General features: G+C 45.9%; 1 protein-coding gene across 1 annotated transcript in view; it reads right to left on the reverse strand.

Moving 5' to 3' along the window:
* Window positions 1-14268, reverse strand: part of LOC116746632 (sodium-dependent phosphate transporter 2-like) — a 103710-nt gene that overhangs the window by 23703 nt on the left and 65739 nt on the right. Inside the window, 2 exon segments of the mRNA XM_032618131.1 lie at window positions 4351-4467; window positions 13907-14003. Coding sequence (XP_032474022.1) covers window positions 4351-4467; window positions 13907-14003 — 214 coding nt within the window.

Below are 14268 nucleotides of genomic sequence, written 5' to 3' on the forward strand. Positions count from 1 at the left end.
TCAGGCCACCAAATCTTCGGAAACAAGTAAATCATTTTCCTCAAAAGGAACAGAGAGGGCTTCCCTGGTGGCGCAGTGGTTGAGAGTCCGCCTGCCGATGCAGGGGACACGGGTTCGTGCCCCGGTCTGGGAGGATCCCACATGCCGTGGAGCGGCTGGGCCCGTGAGCCGTGGCCGCTGAGCCTGCGCGTCCGGAGCCTGTGCTCCGCAGCGGGAGAGGCCACAGCAGTGAGAGGCCCGTGTACCGCAAAAAAAAAAAAGAAAAAAAAGAATGCTCTCCAGCTTTAAACTGCTTTTTAAAAATCCCTGGTTTCTTTTGAAAGTAAAGGATTTCTAAAAGTAAGTAGAATCTCTCTGTTCCTTTTTTTTTGCAGTACACGGGCCTCTCACTGTTGTGGCCTCTCCCGCTGTGGAGCACAGGCTCCGGACGCGCAGGCTCAGCGGTCACGGCTCACGGGCCCAGCCGCTCCGCGGCATGTGGGATCCTCCCAGACCAGGGCACAAACCCGTGTCCCCTGCATCGGCAGGCGGACTCTCAACCACTGCGCCACCAGGGAAGCCCGAGAGCATTCTTTTTCATCAAATCTGGTGTGTGGTGCTGGTGATTTATGACCTTGTTTCCTCACCTGAGTGGATGTCTAAGCTCTCACCCACCCAACCGAAATGGAGACATTCTCGGTTCCTCGGCTGAACACACTCAGCATCACCTCTATTTCTCTACTTACCTAGATAGTCAGATACAAGATAGATTTTTTTAAACTACATTTGTTATGTACTGCAAGGAAAAAAAAAGGGTGCATACAGATCTCTGACCTCAAGTTGCTTACAATCTAGATGAGAAAAGATAATATTTGTAAAGATTATAATAACAATTTTTAAAAAACACTTTTTTTTTTTTTTTGGCCTCACTGTGCGGCTTGTGGTATCTCAGTTCCCCAACCAGGGACTGAACCCGTGCCCCCCTGCAGTGGAAGCATGGAGTCCTAACCACTGGACCGCCAGGGATTTCCCAAAAACACCTGTTAACACATGAAACAGGTATTATTATTTTCTCTCCTTTATAAACAGCAAACTGAGGCCCAGAGAGGTTAAGTCATTTGCCAAAGGTCACATAGGTAGCAAAATGCAGTCGGTTTACTCTCTGTCCACGCCCTTAACCACAGTCTGTACTTAAATTAATAGAAAAAGTTACATATATACTGAAATATCAGAATACATGGCATTGACCAAAAAGTCTCCTGGGAAGCCAGTATGGGTAATGATGTCAGTTTCCTGCTGTAACATTATAGCCTAAATGTGGAAGAAAAGATTTTATGGCCCATTTCACATTAAGGTTCAGCTATTAGAAAAAGCCTTTAGACATCAGAGCATTTCAGTATAGTTTATCACTTCCCATGGGGTTAAGTCAGCCAAGCAGGATGTTTAAGGTGGGCTCCTTCTCAGCCTAGAGTGGGAACGGCTACACAGGAGACGAAGTGGCAGCTGGTTATCAATCTGGCTTCACTACTTAGTTTCAAGTTGTATGTATTAATGCCGTTTTTTTTTATTATTAGTTTTTAAATCTACATGCAGTAAATTGGCTCTGTCTGTGTGTGTAGAATCTTGAGTCTAACAAATGTCTAGATTCCTACAGACAATCCACAATCAGGATAGGGAAGGTTTCCATCAGCCCCTAAAGCCTCCCTGGCAGTCAGCCCCTGTGCCCATCCCTAGCCTGTGACAACCACTGATCTGCTCTCTGTCCCTACAGTTTTGTCTTTTCCACATGTCATATAAATGGAACCATAAGACATGAGCTTTTGAGGCTGGCTTCTCTGACCTGGCATGATTAGTGCATCTGAGGTTCATCCAAGTTGCTGCAGGTTTCAGTAGCTCACTCTTCTTCACTGCCTAGTGTTCTAATACATGAATGTATTTATTTACATAAATACGTGCTTGTTTATTCGTTCTGTGGATAATCTGTGCTGTTTCTAGTTTTTGGTGATGGCAAATAAAGTTGCCATAAACATTCATATCCAGGCTTTTGTGTGAATTTAAATTTGCATTTCTCTAGGGTAAATACCTAGGAGTGGGTAAGTGTATATTTAACCTTATAAGAAACCACCAAACTGCTTTCCTGAGAGGCTGCACCATTTTGCATTCCCACCAGGAGTACATGAGCATTCCAGCTGCTGCTCAGTCTGTAACTTGTCTTTTTAAATTCTCTTAATAGTGTTTCTCACAGAGCAACAGTTTCTGACTTTGATGAAGTGTGATTTACCAACTTCTTTTATGAACTGTTTTTGGTATCGTATCTAAAAACTCTTTGCTTTACCAATGGTCTCAAAAGTTTTCCCTTTTTTGTCCTAAAAGTTTTATAGTTTTCTGTTTTACATTTTTATCTATGATGCATCTTGAGTTAATTTTTACAAGGTGTAAGGCTTAGGTCAAGGTTCTCTTTTTGGCATTCAATATCCAACTGTTCCAATACCATTTATTGTAAGGACTATTCTTCCTCCATCGAACTGACTTTGTATTTTGTCAAAAATCATTTGGCCATATATATTTGTGGCTCTGTTTCTGGACTCTGTTCTGTTAATCTAGATGTCTCTTCACCAATTCCACACTTTCCTGTAGCTTTATAGTAGCTCTTAAAGCCAAGCAGTACAGGTCTTTCAAATTTACTCTTTTCCAAAATTGCTTTGGCTATTCCAGTTCCTTTCCCTTTCCATATAAATTTTTAAAGTGACTTGTCTAAATCTACAAAACATCCTACTGGGATTTTTATTTAAATTGTGTTAAATGTATAGACTGATTTGAGACAAACTGACATTTTCCGGTATTGAGTCTTTGCGTTCATGAGCATGGTATGTCTCCTCATTTGTTTTGTTCTTTGAAATACGGGTTTCTCAAATTCAGATATATCCGTATGAACGTGCGATTGTAAGGTACACTCTGAGGCCAAAATTAAATACTTCTTTTCTTTTGAGAGCCCTGTAAAAGGCTCTGTGTGGCCTCCAGACTTGGAATTCAATCATGTTGCCGCTGACAGGAAAATACCTCCTGCAATTTTCTAAGCCACAGTCTTCTTCTTTTTTTTTTTTTTTAATTGCTTTCATTGAGGTATAATTTCCATACAGTGAAATTTATACATTTTAAATGTCCAGGTAGATGACCCGTGACAAATGACTACAGCCTGTAACTACTCCCCAATTAACAGAGTCCTGCAAAGTGCCTCCTGTCCCTAAAGTTCCCTCCAGTCCCTACAAAGTTCCCTCCTATCCCTGCAAAGTCCCCCTCCTGTCCCTAAAGTTCCCTCCTGTCCCTACAAAGCTCCCTCCTGTCCCTGGGAAGTTCCCTCCAGTCCGTACAAAGTTCCCTCCTGTCCCTAGAGTTCCCTCCTGTCCCTGGAAAGTTCCCTCCTGTTCCTACAAAGCTCCCTCCTGTCCCTGCAAAGCTCCCTCCTGTCCCTGCAAAGTCCCCTCCTGTCCCTAGAGTTCCCTCCTGTCCCTGGAAAGTTCCCTCCTGTTCCTACAAAGCTCCCTCCTGTCCCTACAAAGCTCCCTCCTGTCCCTGCAAAGCTCCCTCCTGTCCCTACAGAGTTCCCCTCCTGTCCCTGCAAAGTCCCCTCCTGTCCCTAAAGTTCCCTCTTGTCCCTTGTGCCCCTTTGCAGTCGGTCTCCAGCAACCAGTGGTTTCTCCCGCTGTGGATTACCGTTCCCTGGAGTCACGCAGTATGTACTCCTTTGTGTCTGGCTTCTCCCGGTACTTCTCCTCTTCACTGCTAATTCGTCTTCTATTGTATGAATAGACCATAATTTGGTTATCCATTCGCTTGTTAACGAGCATGCAGGTTGTTTCCGTTTTTTGCCTAGTATGACTGACCAATTTGTGTACAAGTCTTTTTATTTCTCTTGGATAAATACCTAAGAGTGGAATTAATGGGCCACGTGGTAAATGTTTGCCTAACCGTACAGGAAACTGCTCAACTAACTTCCCCCATGGCTGTACCAGTTTTTATTTCACCATAAATATATGAGAATTCCAGTTACCACACTTGTAATCTAGTCTTTCTACCTTTAGCCATTCTTGAGGGAGGGAAGTGCTACCTGACTGTGGTGTTGATCTGTGTAATCTCATGTTTCTCAGCAGACAGTTACCTTCCATTAGCCACGGCAACTAGGACCTCACTGTCACCTGGGTCCCAAGTTACCAAGGAAAAGTTTGAGCCAGAAAGCCGTCAGGAGCCACGAGCCAAGGACTGGCCCGATCTTGGTGTGCGTCCCTCTGTCAGTCAGGATCACCGTGGACGACAGCGAGGGCTCAGCAGTCAGAGCACTCTTGCAGATCAGAAGAACGGCAAAGCCCTTACCTGCTATCTTTCTCCGCATCCACGGACACACACAGAGCCACACGAAGAGGGCGAACAGCAGCGCGACCCCGAAGGAGATGAGCACAATCGCCCACATGGGAAGGACCAGGCCCAGCACTGGGGATAAAGGGGATACTTCTCAAACGTTGGGCATCACGTCCACATACCTGCCGTTCCCCAAACCTGAAACGAACCACCTGGATTCCATGTTTAATAAAACTCTCAACCAAAAAAGATGTGCTAGGCTTTCAGGGCGTACAAAGCTGTGTGTTGATGGGGAGAGTGGGAGGGAGGGAGACGCAAGAGGGAAGACATATGGGAACATATGTATATGTATAGCTGATTCACTTTGTTATAAAGCAGAAACTAACACACCATTGTAAAGCAATTATACCCCAATAAAGATGTTTAAAAAAAAAAAAAAAAAAAGCTGTGTGTTTAAGACACACATCTTTGCAAATATGTGGTTAAATCAGTAAGTAACCTAATTATTAAAAATCGACCAACTTGGCACCAACGGCATATTAAGTTGGGAATAAACCCATTTACAGTATTACCTCAATATCTAAATTCCTGAGTGGACAAACAGGGGTAACAGAGGGTCCGTCTTCCCTCCTAGTGCCCCCGCCCCCGCCCCTGGGCAGCGCGAAGCCCAGGGCTGCGGCAGGCACAGCAAGGCGGGCAGCTGCCTCTTTGGTTTCTCAATAGTCAGCAGCCCGGCTTTAAATGGACATGACACTCAGATCACACACACAAACCTTTTTTAACGTCAGATGAAATTGAGAAACAGCAGACACAGGAAGAGTCTGCTGCCCCCTTCGTAAGTGCCTGAAAGCAGGGCATAAATTTCTTGTGAGAAATGTGCCTTCCTTTTTCCAGGAAGAGCAAAGTGACCCTCACCACTGGAAACAAGGCACCAATGCCAAGATAAGTCTGTACAAACAGACCTTGCTAAAATAACCGTTCTATTCTGTTTCCTCCTGTATTTCCTAGTCACTTTCCATAATTGATCACCCTTTGTCAAAATGGTATATAAGTCCCAAAGTCTAACTGCTTCTTTGCATGTTCATGTCTTTTCTGTGAAGGCCTCCATATGCATAAATCAACCCTTTCTACTGTTAAAAATAAAATAAAATAAAAACTTAGATAGCAAAGTTTTTTAAAAGGACACTGACTTTGAAACTCAACTCTTCTTTGAAGTGTCAACTCATGGAATTACAACATAGAAAAACTTTTCATTACTATCCAGTCCAGCACACGAAGTGGCCATTCCATCAGCCAGTGAAAGTACGGAGGGTAGAGAAGTATCAGGCTTCCTAGCCCCGTGGGCCCCAGAGCCCAGCTCTCCCGGCCGCACAGGCGGGACTCACACACGCTCACAGGTGCACCCTTGCACAGGCACAAAGATACAGGCACAGGAACACTCACTACAGCATTATTTGTAATGGGAAGAATTTGCAAGACGACCGATACACGCATCATTCCATGGAAACGTTGTCAGTGTGGTGCAGAGCGTAAAAATGAGGTCGGTCTAAACGTACTCATAAGGAAAGAGGCTGGCGATCTAGTTAAGTAAGAAAGGCCATCTGGATCATGGTGTGTGTACCATGACCCAATTTATGTTTAGAAGAGAAAACAACCCCACACATACACTCCTACCATATGTGTGAATAGACAGAAAAAGTTATGGAAAGAATCAGTGGTTACTCCTGTGGAGAGATGAGAAATTGGAGGGGGCTCTCCCTTCTCACTACATATACTTTTGTACTGTTAACTTTGAAAATTTATAATGGGCACACACTTTTGTAAATTGTTAAACTTTTTTTCAAAGTTTGAAAGGAGTGAACTATTTAAAACTTTGCTCTTAAACAAATCTCTAATGATACAGGTTTTGTTAGTTACACTGTTAGCCACTCTATACATACAAACCTTACTCAGGTAAGGTATTATTACACATTTTGATAACGGTAAGAGGGAGAACAGGTAGTTAATACTCTAACTGGGGAGTCAGAATGAACATATATAAATATGAAAAACAAAAAACCAAGATCACCCAGCCTTAGTACCGTGGAGGGGTCGCTGGTGCCAGCAGACACTCAGCGGTCAGGCCACTCCACCCTCAAACGCCCGATTACACCGGAAAGCATATGGTCCCATGCAGGGCTGTACTGAGGCACCTGGCAGCCCCACTCCAGCCCCGGCTGTGGCCTCGGATCCGAGGCTTGGAACTGCTTGTAGAACCACTCAGGCTGACCTCACTGGCCACGCTCACGGCCACGGCTTCCTGCTTCTGCTTTATGTCTTCGTGCCAGTGTCTGATACATGTGGTAAAAGACCACTCCAAAGCTGTTTCTTGCTAACTGAGTGGTAACTGTTAATTACCAACATCAAACTGATGAACGAACATCAACACCAACTACAGCTTAAAAATACTTGGCTTTTGAAGAGGTTTCACGGTTTCCTTGGTGGTTCCTGGTTCCGTTGATGATAAAATTGTTACTTGGGCTACTTTTGGCTTCACTGCGTTAACTTGATCTAAGACAGGCGAGCTCTGGGTACTCTGGGGAGGGGATGCAGTTTGGGAGCTGGATATAGGAATATTTAAACGAGTGAATACTTTTGCCCCCAGGCCCCGTTTGCTTCCTTCCCTGCCGAGCAGAGCTCACGACAAGGCAGGGCAGGGCTGCTCTACGTGCGCCTTCCAGGCCCGTCTCCACGCTCTCCGCGGAGGTCACGTGAGTTCTGGAGGGTGTCAGGACCCACATCCGAAAGGGAGGAACTGAGGCCGGCTACACGACTTCTGATGCTTCTCTTAGACAATAAGCCACAATGTCACCTGACCCTTGAACCTTTACCATCACAACTACCTTCTCCATCGGTTTGGCCTGGGAAGTGGCCAATAAGGTCCGAAGCCACCCTCTGAGTCACAAGAACTGGACGGGAGGTCAGGGGCTCCACACATCACTGAGGGTGGAAGAGGTGGGAGACAGAGGGAAAAACCAAGGGTGTGAAGCACCAGGGGTGAGGAACCAGGAAAGCGGGGGCAGTCATCCATGGTGAGTAAGAGAGGAGAGAGGAACAGAACGGGAACAGGACTTGGGTCTTACCAAATTATTATGCCAATTTAGTAAATTAACAGAGCATCAGAAGTGCACAGGATTGACGTACATACAAAACAGAAACAGACTCACAGGCACAGAAAACAAACATGGTTACAAAGGGGAAAGTGGGGGGATAAATTAGGAGTTTGGGGATTAACAAATACACACTACAATATATAAATAAGGATCTACTGTAGAGCACAGGGAACTATATTCAGTATTTTGAAATAATCTGTAAGGTTAAACCTTACAGTAAAAGAACCTGAAAAAGAATGTGTGTGTGTGTGTGTGTGTGTATATATATATATATAAAAAAAAACCTGACACCTGAAACTGTACACGTGAAAAAAAAAGAAAAGCGCACCAGGATTTACTTTTAAAGCCTGCATATAAGAAATGCAGACTGACAGTTAAGGGATGCAGCTCTAAACTGTACTAAATATATAAAATCAACTTTCATGGATAAAAAAACAATTAAATGTAAAAATCCAGCACGGAAAAGCCTTTGAATCAACGTACCTCCGGGGGAAAACTTTTTTTCTTCTGAAAATTCAAGGTTGACCTTTTCACAACAAAATTTTTGACAAAAATACTTCGCACTGATCAGCCTTCCTGCGAGGATCTCAAATTGTTTTCCGGTAACAGCACTCCAGAGGGCACTGAGGCCCGGCGCCGTCACCCCGCGGAAGGCAAAGTAGGACACGGCTTGAATTGCTCCGGTCCCCGCGGCCAAGAGCAGCTGCCAGGAGCCCACACTGGGTGCTCGCAAGCCCAGGCCTCACTCCAGCCCCTAAATGGCCTTTCATCTCAAGCTCTTTCATTTTCTGAACAGCAAAGATATGATGAATAGTGATTTAGCTCTAACCACAAGCATCCTTGCAACTCTCTCCTAAATCCCCCGAAGATCAGGATATTCAAGTGACATGAGAAAAAGCGGAGAACTTTTTAGAAACACAGTCTTCTGGAGTCATTATTACTTTGCTACATCTCTTGTTTTTCATATATAACAATCATTGTTAGAATCTAATAAAATAAATTAAGCTTCTATAAAACCAGTAAGGCTTTTTAGCCCATATTAGTTCCCTTACACTACTCATCAGCCTCTCCTGCACCCTCTCTTCTCTCTCTCTCGGGTTTAATTTTAAAAATAATAATATGGTTATAAAAATATCATCCATAGATAATCATCAAGGACCTACTCTATAGCACAGGGAACTCTACTCAATACTCTGTAATAACATATATGGCAAAAGAATCTGAAAAAGAATAGATATATATGTGTATAACTGAATCACTCTGCTGTACACCTGAAACTAGCATAGCATTGTAAAGCAACTAGACTTCAATATAAAATAAAAATTAAAAAAAATTAAAAATATCAGCAAAAATATCAGCTGTATAAAACCGTATCACGTACAACTGTGGAAATTCCTCGTCGTCCATCCTTCTGGAACCCACTTCCCAGAGTAACACTGTTAACTATTTGGTGTGTATCTTTTCAGGCATTTTCTAGACATAAACATATGGTGCAGAGGGTTTGTGAGAATTTTTTTTTCTTTTCTTTAAATTTAATAGATGTAAATCACACTGTATATATTCTTCTGTGCCTTCATTTCTCACATAACAATATATTATGGACATCTTTCCACAGTAACACGCACACACAGACACACGTCTGCCTCATTTGTAGAATTACTTTTTACTAATCCTCCCTTCCCTGATAAATGAAGTTTCTAGTTTTTGTTTTGTTTTAGATCAACACGCTCAAGCATTAGAGGAGCTCCCTATGTGAAAGGAATCCTGGGGTAACTTTAAGAAAATGAAGCATTGGGCTTCCCTGGTGGCGCATAGGGGGCTTCCCTGGTGGCGCAGTGGTTGAGAGTCCGCCTGCCGATGCCAGGGACACGGGTTCGTGCCCCGGTCCGGGAAGATCCCACATGCCGCGGAGCGCTTGGGCCCGTGAGCCATGGCCGCTGAGCCAGCGCGTCCGGAGCCTGTGCTCCGCAACAGGAGAGGCCACAACAGTGAGAGGCCCGCGAACCGCAAAAAAAAAAAAAAAAAAAAAAGAAAGAAAGAAAATGAAGCATTGTTTTGAAATTCAAAAATGCTATTTCCTAATTTGTCCTATAGTTGGGATTTTTTTTTTTTATTCATATGGTACCAGCTTTCTCAAACCAGGGTTCATTTATAATAATTCTGAGAAGGAAGTGAGTTTAAATCACTCTGTTCTGAACCAAGCTCTCAGTGATACTGGAGAATCTTCTCAGCCCAGGCCTTCCCCACCCAGGGCCCTGGGCTGGGAATCACTGAAGCTCCAATGCCCAGCTCCTCTACAGCCCAGAACATTCTCTACAGCTAACACGGAACACAGAGGTCCTCTGGGAACAAAGCTCCTTCTCCCGAGTCAGTGGGGACCTGAGGGGTGGCTGATGCTCTGGTTCCCTCAAGGGGGCTGGACCAGAAGAGCTGCCACTGGAGGAGGAGGAGATGGACGAGAAGGGGGAGGGGAGGGAGGGGGAGGGGGAGGAGAAGAGGGAGGGAGGAGGAGGAGGAAGAGGAGATGTAGGAGGAGGGAGAGGGAGGAGGAGAGGGAGGGGGAGGAGAGGAGGAGATGAGGAGAAGGGGGAGGGGAGGAGGGGGAGGGGGAGGGGAGGAGGGGGAGGGGGAGGAGAAGAGGGAGGGGAGGAGATGGAGGGAGGGAGGAGGAGGAGAGGGAGAGGGAGAGGGAAGAGAGGAGGAGATGGAGGAGAAGGGGGAGGGGAGGGAGGAGGAGGGGGAGATGGAAGAGATGGAGGAGAAGGGGAGGGGAGAGGGGGGAGGAGGGGGGAGGGGGGAGGAGGAGGAAGAGGAGATGGAGGAGGAGGGGGAGGCAGCCCCATCTCAGGTGCAGATCACTCTGGGGAAGCCAGAAACCAGGCCTGGTTAGGTCTGAGAATTCATCTGCTAGTAAGGAGTGAGCAAAGGTTGCTAGCTAGAGCTTTTGAAGAGCACCCCTTACATGAGAACCGTGATAAGGCAGCAGCGTTTACGGTAAAAGGTGATGATAAAGGGGTGGTTAGGGCAGGGGTCCTCTAAATGCACATGCATCCGATCACCCAGGGTCTCCCTGGTAAACACAGACTGCTGGTCTGCATTTCTGGTTCATTGGGTCTAGGGCTGAGCCTGAGAACCTGCATTTTTGACAAGTGTCCATGTGGCTGATGCCGCCGGTCTAGGGACCACACTTTGACTTAGAAAGCTTCGTTAGCTGATCTGCTCTGACGCCTCAAAGCCATGTGCCATGAACCTCAGCGTTTGTTCTTTAAATGCTAAACAAAAAACAGGTCCTGTACAGCTGAAGACTTTCCTTAAAAATAAACTTCAGGCTTCTATCTAAGCCAACCCAAGTGAGCACTTTATTTTCCTCAAGTTATTTTTGCTGCTTGCAAATTATTTTTTAAAGGAAAAAATGCAAAGACAATTTTTTAAAGTGCAACTCAGTTTCTGAAGGATGACTTTTGAGAAAAGTCATCGCAATGTCAAACGCAAAGTAAAACAAATCAAGCTAGGCTCAAGATATAAACAACTTCAAAATAACTTAGAGAGGAGGCACAGAGGAAGTCAAACCAGAACCCTGTAACTCAACAGCCCACGGGTCCCCACTGAATTCACATCCATCTAGAAAAAGGCTACTTATCAGAATCTCTGAAAGTTGAAACGGGGTAAGGTGAATGCTGCCACTCTTTTTTGTTAGCAAACTTTTCATTCTTTCCTTTTATCTCTGGGGCCTATGTGTTGAACGGAAGCGTTCTAAGAAAGAAAAGGACTAGCAAGAATCAATTCCAACAGGCAGAAAGGCAGGCAAGTTCTAAAAGGGGCAGAGGACCGAGTCACTGGGGAAGTGATTCTTCCCAGCCCAACCCTATCCCCAACTATGACGCCACAGCTACAGATGACCATAGGATGGAATTAATGTCTAGTTTTAACCTTAGACGTTTAAATAAAAATAGGATTTAGACTCACCTGTTGAATATCCCATAAACACTCCCCAGGAGCCAAGACATTAGCAAAGTCCTTTTCTGACGGAGTATATTCTGATCCTCATTAACAGCGACATTAGGTACCAGGCACTAGATACTGCGTGTCTCACCCCCGCCCCATCGTGTGTCAGAAGAATGTCATATAACTGGGGCTTGGGACCAGGCTGCCCACTTAACGTCTGCTTCTGCACCTGACTAGCTATATGACCTTGGGCACTCAGTCGGCATCACTGTGCCTGCTGCCCACCTGTCAGGGGGCGTTAGCAATATTAACAATTTCCCAGTGGAGTTCAGAGGACACAAAGGATTAATTCGTGTAAAACTCAGCTCAGTAAAAGCGTTTATTATTTATTTTTCACAACTTCTCTATGAAGTATTTATATTATCCTTAGTTGCCTCATCCATTATCTAGTTTCATTTTCTCTAGAATTTTTTTTTTTTTTTTTTTTTTTTTGCGGTTCGCGGGGCTCTCACTGTTGTGGCCTCTCCCGTTACGGAGCACAGGCTCCGGACGCGCAGGTTCAGCGGCCACGGCTCACGGGCCCAGCCGCTCCGCGGCATGTGGGATCTTCCCGGACCGGGGCACGAACCCGTGTCCCCTGCATCGGCAGGCGGACTCTCAACCACTGTGCCACCAGGGAAGCCCTTCTCTAGAATTTAGTCCCTTAGTAATCTGATTCTTCTAGCAAATTTGCAATAAAACTGCAGCAAAAGATGAGAAAAAGAAGTGATGGAAAAAATAGGTAAGTATGGGAAAAGTCAAATTTTAATAAAAATCATACAGTTGTGGTCTTCTGACATTCAGACCGAGAACCAGGGAGCAAGAAGAATAGAGGCTAGGAAAAAAAAAAATGCAGAAACAGAACTAAATGGTTGTCATTTACACCAATTCCCACTTCCAGGACTCGCACCCCGGCCTTCATTTGTTTAATCTCTTAAATCACTAGCCCGGGAGGTGTCTGGCTATTGACGGCTGGTAGGCTCTTTGTTCCGTTACCCTGGGCTCTGAGAGCCTGCACAGAACTAAGAACAAGGGCTCAGGTGGACAAGACATCTCTCTGCTACGGCTGACTTCCCACCTGGCCCTCCGGGACCCGCCCAGCACCACATGGAAGCTTCGTGAGATTCACAGACTTGGGGTGGGGTGAACTTCAACTTCATGGTATGCAACTGCTTTTACTCTGTCTCTGTTTTTTTGTTATGGATCATGAAAACAGTCTGTGACAAACAGACTTCATATTCCGTGAATGATCAAGCCCAAAGGGCCGTCAGGCCACTGTCATCTGAGGCTAGGGTTTCATCTCCCTCCAGCTCACCATGACGTTCAGCCTCGTGCTTTTCAGATTACTTAGAGCCGCTGTGGTGCTTCACGCCCTCTCCCTTCACCCAAAGTCTGAAAGCCCAGTACACAAACATAGAATTAGGTATGGCTATACAATCCGAGAAAAACTGCCTTGAGAAAACCCGGCTGGAGAAATTAATGAGGATTTCCCCCGTTTGGGAAGAGGGCGCTTTCAACTGTAACATGACACACCATTTAGCAGAAACTTTATCTTTTGAACAGAGAGAGGGAGGCTTTAATCAGATATGGCCCGTAACTGAATCTTAATCCTTAAAGGACATTAACAAGGAGGAAAACGACACACACAAACGTCTCTGCTCACTCTGGCCATCCCACAGCAATGGACGTGTTCAGGATCTAGCTGTAAGAGGCACATCTCACAGAGGGGAATGGGGGACCCTCTCTACCAAGATACGCATGGAAATGGTGAGTGAGAAACAGTTAACCACCTCCTCCACACGGGAATGTTATGCAAATGACAGTACTGTACGTAAGTTCTTCTTTACCCACTGAAAACGTAAAAGAAAGGAACTTTTAGCCCTGCTCCACCCCAAATCCTTGAAAAGAAAGAACAAACGACATCGGAGTGGGAAGAAAAGGAGCAATTCTGAAAAGAAAGTCATCACTGGTTCCAGTATCTGGAACGCAGAACCAGAACGGCAGGGCTCTAGTCCCTGGACTCACAGGTCTGACGAGTTCCGGGGGGTTAGATGTTTGTGCTGTGGACCACGTGACAGTCCCGCCCCGGACTGTCCCAAGGTGGTGACCTACTGCTTAAGCGAGCTCCCCCCTGCCTCCAGTGGCCCCCCCAGCTCAGGGAGGCTCAGGCTGTCCGATCATGTTCTGCGACTCAGCACCAGGAATCTGAGGCACAAGGGGGATTTCAATTTTCTTTTTTTAACCTGAAGTCTGTTGCCTGTGTACTTCACATCTCTCTTGAGTACTTAAAACAAGTAAAGGCATCTCCTACTCTTTTCACTGCTCCGTAATGAGTAATGATTGTGAGTAGTGCTTCTGACTGTTGGCCAACAAATCCACCACCGCCGCTGGACTCTGACACCACCTGCTGGCCGTGACCTTCCGAGGGCTCTTACCTGGGGCTCCTGTGTACATGATGGAAAACACATTGATCGCGATGGTAGCGGCATAGAACACGGGAAGCGCCCGGAGGCCGTTGGGAACGGGGTCCTCCTGTGGGGTAAGGAGATAAGGGGGCAGGTCAGGACTCCAGGGGCATCCGCAGGCAGCACAGGCAAAATGACACAAGTCATTGTTCCGGGAAAGCCCTGTCCCTGCCGCGGGCTGTGTGCACCTCCAGACCCGGGGCTGGCCTGGGCTGACCCTCCTCCTACACGAGTGCTGTGGCAAAGGGCCCATGATGGTGACCAGCAGACGCATTAATGCGCTGGGATCACATGAGGTGGTGACAGATGTGGGGACAGAGAAGGGCTGTTGG

This window comes from Phocoena sinus, chromosome 21 (assembly GCF_008692025.1).
Source record: "Phocoena sinus isolate mPhoSin1 chromosome 21, mPhoSin1.pri, whole genome shotgun sequence".
NCBI lineage: Eukaryota > Metazoa > Chordata > Mammalia > Artiodactyla > Phocoenidae > Phocoena > Phocoena sinus.